This window comes from Eimeria acervulina, genomic scaffold (assembly GCF_000499425.1).
Source record: "Eimeria acervulina Houghton genomic scaffold, Eah_scaff1526, whole genome shotgun sequence".
Taxonomy (NCBI): domain Eukaryota; phylum Apicomplexa; class Conoidasida; order Eucoccidiorida; family Eimeriidae; genus Eimeria; species Eimeria acervulina.
This window is the reverse complement of record NW_013549128.1, coordinates 1-6646: the sequence shown is the minus strand read 5'-3', so window position 1 is coordinate 6646 and position 6646 is coordinate 1. Positions and strand designations below refer to the sequence as shown.

The 6646-nt window shown below is 51.9% G+C and overlaps 1 protein-coding gene across 1 annotated transcript; it reads right to left on the bottom strand.

The window, feature by feature from the left end:
• Positions 1-319: 319 nt before the first annotated feature.
• On the bottom strand, positions 320-6350 carry EAH_00060670 (hypothetical protein, conserved; the record flags this gene model as incomplete). Its single annotated transcript, XM_013393431.1, has 8 exons — positions 320-391; positions 920-1764; positions 2098-3327; positions 3920-4063; positions 4980-5131; positions 5536-5602; positions 5946-5982; positions 6270-6350. Coding segments are annotated over 8 exons (2628 nt in total), but the record flags the coding sequence as incomplete, so codon positions are not given.
• Positions 6351-6646: the final 296 nt, after the last annotated feature.

The window sequence follows — 6646 nt, the reverse complement described above, 5'->3', positions numbered from 1 at the left end:
GGGGGGGTTGGGGGGGGGAGGGAGTGGGAATAATAATAATAGCCATTGTGATAATAATAATAATAATAATAGTAATAATAATGGTGATTATTATTATTATTATTATGCAACTATTATTATTGCCATTGTTATTATTATTATTACTATTATTATTATAAGACGGTCCCTACGGGTGAAACACTAGTTCTAATAAAACCAACAGGGCCCCTAAGAGACCCCACCCCCAAACCCTAAACCCTACACCCTTAACCCTAAACCCTAAACCACAGACCCTAAACCCTAAACCCTAAACCCTAGATGTTCACAAGGAGGGTTTTGTTCACTGACCATTGGTCTTCGCCTTGGGAGGCCCAGGCAGCAGTTTGGGGGGCGGGACCCCCGGCAGTTTCCCCTACAAGGTAGCAGACGAACAGAATAAAGCAGCAGCAGCTAAACAAACAAACAAAACAAAAAATAACAACAAACCAAACAAACAACAAGAGCAAAGCGAGGAACAAAACAAAACAAATTAATAAATGCAGAAAATAAACATTATACGCTCCTTGTCACTACCTCAGCCTGTTGTTTTGCCTCTAGAAACCAACAGCAGCAGCAAACTAAACCAATACGCAGCAGCAGTAGCAGCAGCAACAGCAGAAGCGGCAGCAGTAGAAGCAGAATCAACACATGGAATAGCACTGGCGATGCAGCAGCTCATCTATGCGCATGAACCAGCAGCAGCAGCAGCAGTTGCAGGAGCAGCAGCAGTGGAAGCAGCAGCAACAGTAGTAGTAGCAGCAGCAACAATAGTAGTAGTGGTAGCAGCAGTAGCAGTAGCAGTAGTAGTAGTAGTAGTAGCATCAGCACTAGCATCAGCAGCAGCTGCTCCTGCTACTGCCTTCTTTAAGCTGATGGAGGGGAAGCAATGCAGTTGCCTTACAGCTGGTGGTGACGGCTTTTTGGGGGCCCCCGGGGGCCCTTTGGCGGCCGCCCCTGGAGGTCCACCTGGAGGCCCTTTGGCGGCCGCCCCTGGGGGTCCACCTGGAGGCCCTTTGGCGGCCGCCCCTGGGGGACCACCTGGAGGCCCTTTGGCGGCCGTACCTGGGGGACCACCTGGGGGCCCTTTAGGGGGCCCCTCTGAGGCCCCTTTGGGGGCCGCCCCTGGGGGACCTTTGGGTGGGCCCCCTGGGGGCCCTTTCGGGGGCCCTCCCGGGGGCCCCTTGTTCACAGGAGACGACTCTTTAGGAAGGCTGGGAGAGGGTTCACCTTCTGCTGCCTTTGGGGTGGGTTTCGGGGGGCCCCCTTTAGGTGGGAGGGGCCCCTTGCCTCCAGGAGCAGCTGCTGAGGAGGGGGGCCCCTTGGCCCCAGGAGAAGGAGGGAGTTTCGCTGCTGATGGGGGGCCCCCTGCTGCAGGTGAAGATGGTTTTGTTGCTGCAGCAGGAGGGGGTGGAGGCGTCTTCTCCTTGGTAGGCGGAGGTGAGGGCTTGGCTGCTGCTGAGTCCTTAGGAGGCGGTGAGGCTGTGGAGTCCTTAGAGAGGGGAGCTGGGGGTCCCTTCGGCTTGGCAGGTGGGGCCCCGCCCCCCACCGCTCCCTTGGGGGCTCCTGGAGCAGGAGGGAGCTTTGCTTCCTTCGACCCCCCAGGAGAAGGGGGGAGCCCCGCTTTCTCTTTGGGGGCCCCAGCAGCTACAGGGGCACCCAGCGGCTTAGGGGGGCCCCCAGGGGCCCCCAAAGGCGCCTTTGTCGGTGTTGGTGAGCCGCCTGGGGGAGGGGGGCCCTTAGAGGGTACTGCGCAATACACAGGGTGAGACGAGCACACATCAAATTAATGCTTGTTTGTTTGCTTGCCTGCTTGCTTGCTTGCTTTGTTGTTTGTTTGTGTGCATGTTTGCTTGTGCGTTTTTTTGTTTGCTTGTGAGGGAAGTGGAGAAGAGAAGCCTCTCTTTTTGTCTTTATTTCTCCTTATTATTTCGTGAACTGAGACTGTCTTAATATAAATAAAAGAAAAAACAAAGACAGCAGAAACAACTGCGACTACTAGATGCTGCAAAGAGCTGTCTGGCGTAAATACACAAGCCAAACTCTCCCTACCCCTTTTAAAATAAGACAAAATATATTTACCTGCTGCCTCTTTCCCTTCGATGCTCTTCGTTGCATCAGTCGGTGGCGGGGAGGCCTTCTTCAACCCAGGGGGCCCTGGGGGCCCCCCCGCTGGCCCCCCTGGGGGCCCCTTTGGCAACCCCGATGCAGCAGGCCCCTTTGGGGGCCCCCCTGGGGACCCCGTTGGTTTCGCTGCTACGGTTTCTGCCTTTGCTGCTGGTTCTGCTGCTTTTGCTGCTGCTGGTGCTGCTGCTGCTGCTGGTGTTGGTGGCCCTGAGGGTTTGGGGGGAGGAGGAGACAGCGATTTGATTGTAGGTGCAGGAACAGTTCTCCCTACGGGGTGCCCTGTAGGCTTTCCACCTGGGAGCCCCCCACCTGGGGCCCCCAGGGGGCCCCCCTTTTTGGATCCTGCTGGAGCTGATGGGGTTTCTTTCTTAGGCGCAGGGGGCCCTGGGGGTCCCTCCGACTTGGTAGCAGCAGCAGCACCAGCTTCTGCTGCTGGAAGACCAGTGGTCCCTTTGGGTGGTCCTGTTTTTGCAGTTTTCGCGGTTGGGGGCCCCAAGGTCTTTGGAGCTGCTGGAAGGGCCCCCTCCCCTTTACCTGCTGCTGCTGGGGGCCCCTTTTTAGCGAGATCTGCTGGAGGGGCCCCAGCCCCTTTTGCTGCAGTTGCGGGCCCCTTGGATGTCGCTGCGGGTGGGGCTGGCACCCCTTCTGGCGCAGTTGGGTGCCCAAGTGTCTTTACACCTGAAGGAATTTCTTTCTTAGCACTGGGTGGGGCTGAGGTCTTTCCTAAGGCAGGCCCCCCGATTTTGCTACCTGAAGAGACGGGGCCGTCCTTCTTTCCTGGGGGGCCCCCCATGCCTGCTGCTGGTGCTGCTGTTGGTTTTGCTGTTGCTGCTGCTCCTGCTCCTTTTGCTTCTGCTGCTTTCTTGAGAGGAATGCTGCCGGTCTTCTGCACGAAAGGAGTAGAAGGGGGGGGCTCGCTGTGTGCTGCGGGGGGCTTAGAGGCGGGTACAGTCCCCTCTTTTGGGAAGTGTGAGGGACCCCCTTTGTCTGCTGCTGCTGCTTTTTCTGTTGCTGCTGCTGCTGCTGCTGTTGGCAAGCTAGTAAAGGGCTTTCGCAGCCCCGGATCTGCAGTGAGGTCGCCGGCAGAGAGGCGGAAGGAGTCGAAGGAACCGATCCCGATCCCGTTCCCGGTCCCCATCGTGTGCGGTGTCTTCTTAGATGCATACACCTCCTCCCGTATGTCCACTGCAGCGCAGCAGCAATACAAAAAAGTACTGCTTCAGCAAGCACGCAGCAGCAAACACACAACCCTCAGCTGCTGCTTCTGCTGCCTGCTGCTGTTGCAGCTGGCGAAGCAGCTGCAGTTGCTCCCCGATGACTCTTAGCACATCCATACAAAACAAGCCAGCAGCAGCTGCTGCTGCAGCAGCAGAAGCAGCAACTGCAGCAGCTGCTGCTGCAGCATCAGCATCAGTCGTAGCAGCAGCATCCCCCCTTCCTTTTGCAACAGCTACTCGCCCCCCCTCCCCCCGAAGTTCGGTGGTATTGCTTAATAATAATAATAATAAGCCAAGCGATCAACAAAAGGAGAAGAGCGAGGGCAAGGAGAAGCACAAGAACAACAACAAGGACGAGACCAAGAACAAGAACAAAACGAACAAGAACTAGAACAGCAACAAAAAAAGGAACAAGAAGAAGAACAATATAAACGAGTAGAATAAGAAGAAGAATAAGAAGAAAGAAGGCGAATGAGAACAAGAAGAACAAGAATACGAAGAATAAGAATAGAAGGGAGAACAAATATAAGCAAATGGATCTCTGTCTGATGCCTCCTCACTTTCTTTTTGTATTTCCCTTTGCATGCAATTGTCTATTATTTTCTGTGCTGCTTCTGATAAAGAAGGGCGCAGCAAATTAGGGTCCTGGGTCTCTATGGCCCGCAGTTTTAAAGAAGGATGGGCCCCTCTCCAGCGATCAGATGCTGCATGCAGCATCATATACATAAAGAAATACAGTAATAAATAATAGAATATAATTAATTAATTAATGCAGAAACACATATACATCCACATAATAATGATATTCTACTTTGGGGAAGAAACCAGGAATAACGCAAAAGAAGATATTTAGTTATATCAATTCAATCATAAACTTGAGGAAAAACAAACAAATTAAAAGTAATAAGGATGCATAAAGAAACAAATAGACAGAGAAATCAATAAAGAAATAAATACACAAAAAGACAAATTAATAAACAATCATAAACGAAGGCAACAAGCCCAGCAGATATGTACTCCATCATTACATTATATAATATTATTATATACTATTACATTATACAGTATTAATATTATATAATAATACACCCCGCACGTAGATGCAAACAAATGCACGTTATACATAATAATAAACCTAAAGACTACCAAACTCAGAAGCAAACAAACGAATATATCATAGTCAACAAAAATAACAACAACAACTACTACTACTATTACTAGTACTAGTACTACTAGAACAACAAAAGCACCAGCAGCAGCAACAACAACAACTACTACTACTATTGCTACAACTGCTGCTGCTGCTGCTGATGCTCCGCCCTCACAAACGCCGCCCCCATTATCGTGGGGGCCCCCCGGTGAGAGTGAGGGGCCCCCATGGAGGTTCGCTAGGGCTTCCCCCTGGGGGCCTCTGAGGGCCCAACGAATAACCCCCCATCATTTGCTGCTGCACCGTTTTGCTGCTGCAGTTGAGTTGTGTGCTGTGGAGTTCTTAACTTGTTCTCATTTGCATCAGCAGCAACAGCAGCATGAGGATAATCATAATAAGGAGCAGCAGCAGCATGAAGAGCATGCGCAGGAGTGGTGGTGAAGGTGGTGGTGCTGTTTGTTTGTATTTACCTCCTAGAAGAAGCCATTCTCTGTTATAAGTACTAACTGTAAGCCACTGCAGGTCTCGAGGACTTCGCTGCCAAACAAATCTATTTAAAAGCCATGACCGATCATTCGTAGCAACTGACAGCCACCGCAAGTCCAGCGGGCAAAACTCCCACCTGAATGCAACTCATATGAGTACAATACATCACGCTGCGTATGCTGCTGGTGCTCCTTGCGTTGCTGCTGGTTCTGCTGATGCTCCTGGTGTTGCTGCTGCTGCTGCTTTTGCTGCTGCTGGTGCTGCTGTTGTTGCTGTTGTTGCTCCGCGTGCTGCTGCTGTTGCTGCTGCTGCTACTGTGGCTGCTGCTGCTTTGGAGGCACAGGCGGAATAGTAGTAGGCACCAATGTGTAGGAACAGCAGCAGCAGCAGCTAACAGAACTGCTGCTGCTGCTGCTGCCGCTTCTGGGTTGATTCGTTTGCTGTAGCAGGCGTGAGTGCATCAGCTCTGCTGTATTCAACCCTCAACTCTAAACCCTCGACCCTAAACACTAAGGCCTCCTCCCTAGACCCTCGGCGCACCTGTCGCTCATTTGCAGCCACGCGTCGTCCTTGGTCTCCGCTGCCAGCCACCGCAAATCCAGAGAAGCTGCAGCAGCAGAACAACCCAATCCCACCAATAAACACGAATTCCCTCCAAAGTTGCTCAGCCCCTATGGGGCCCCCCAAGAAAAGGGGGCCCCTCAGCAGCAACAGCAAACTGCCGAAGCAAAGAGGTGCAGCAGAAGCTGCAGGAATAGAAGCAGTAACAGCAACAGAAGCAGCAGCACCACTAGAAGCAGCAGCAGCCTCAGTGGAAACAGCAGCAGCAGCAGCAGAGTGAAAGGCGCCTCTTCGCAACAGCAGCACAGTTGCGGGTAGCATGCTAAATAGATAAGCTGCGCTTATGTGATGCTTTTTAATTTAGTGGTATACTATTTAAAATAACTCACTCTCGCCAGTGAAGACATCCGAGGGAGGGGGCTTCCTCTGTGGTGCAGGACAAAGCCATAGACTGCAAGTAGTTATTCGCACTTTCTACGTGGCTAGCTGTTGGCTAGCTAGCTGGCTAGCTAGCTGTTTCCGACTAGCTAGTTGGCTAGATCCGTGTGTCGCTGCTAAGGGAAAAGCACGGCAGACAAGAGCCTTATATATAGAGAGCTAGTCAGGGAGCTTAGGGCTGCATGCAAACTGCAGCAGTTGCATGGAAACAGCAGCAGCTGCATGCAAGCAGCAGCAGCTGCATACAAACAGCAGCAGCAACAAAGGAGGCTCACGGGGCCCTTCGCGGCCGCCAGCCCGCAGTCTCCCGCCTTCCGCTTGAGTATCTCCGTTGCAGCAAATAAACGTCGGTCGTGCTGCATAGACAAAAAAAAGAGACAGCAGAAAAAAGCAAAGGGGGACACAAACTATGACAGCCATATATATATATATATATATACAGAGAGAGAGAGAGGCAGACAGATACATATAGAGACACAGATAGGGAGAGGTAAAGAGAGAGAGAGAGCAAGACCCACAAAGTGGCAGATAGGGAGACTGTGAAGGGGAGAGGCGAAAAAAACACACAGAGAGCAGACAAGACGCTAAGGAAAGAAAGACAAAGCCACAAACACAAGAGGCTGAAGAGGAAGACACAGAGAAGGAGACAGAC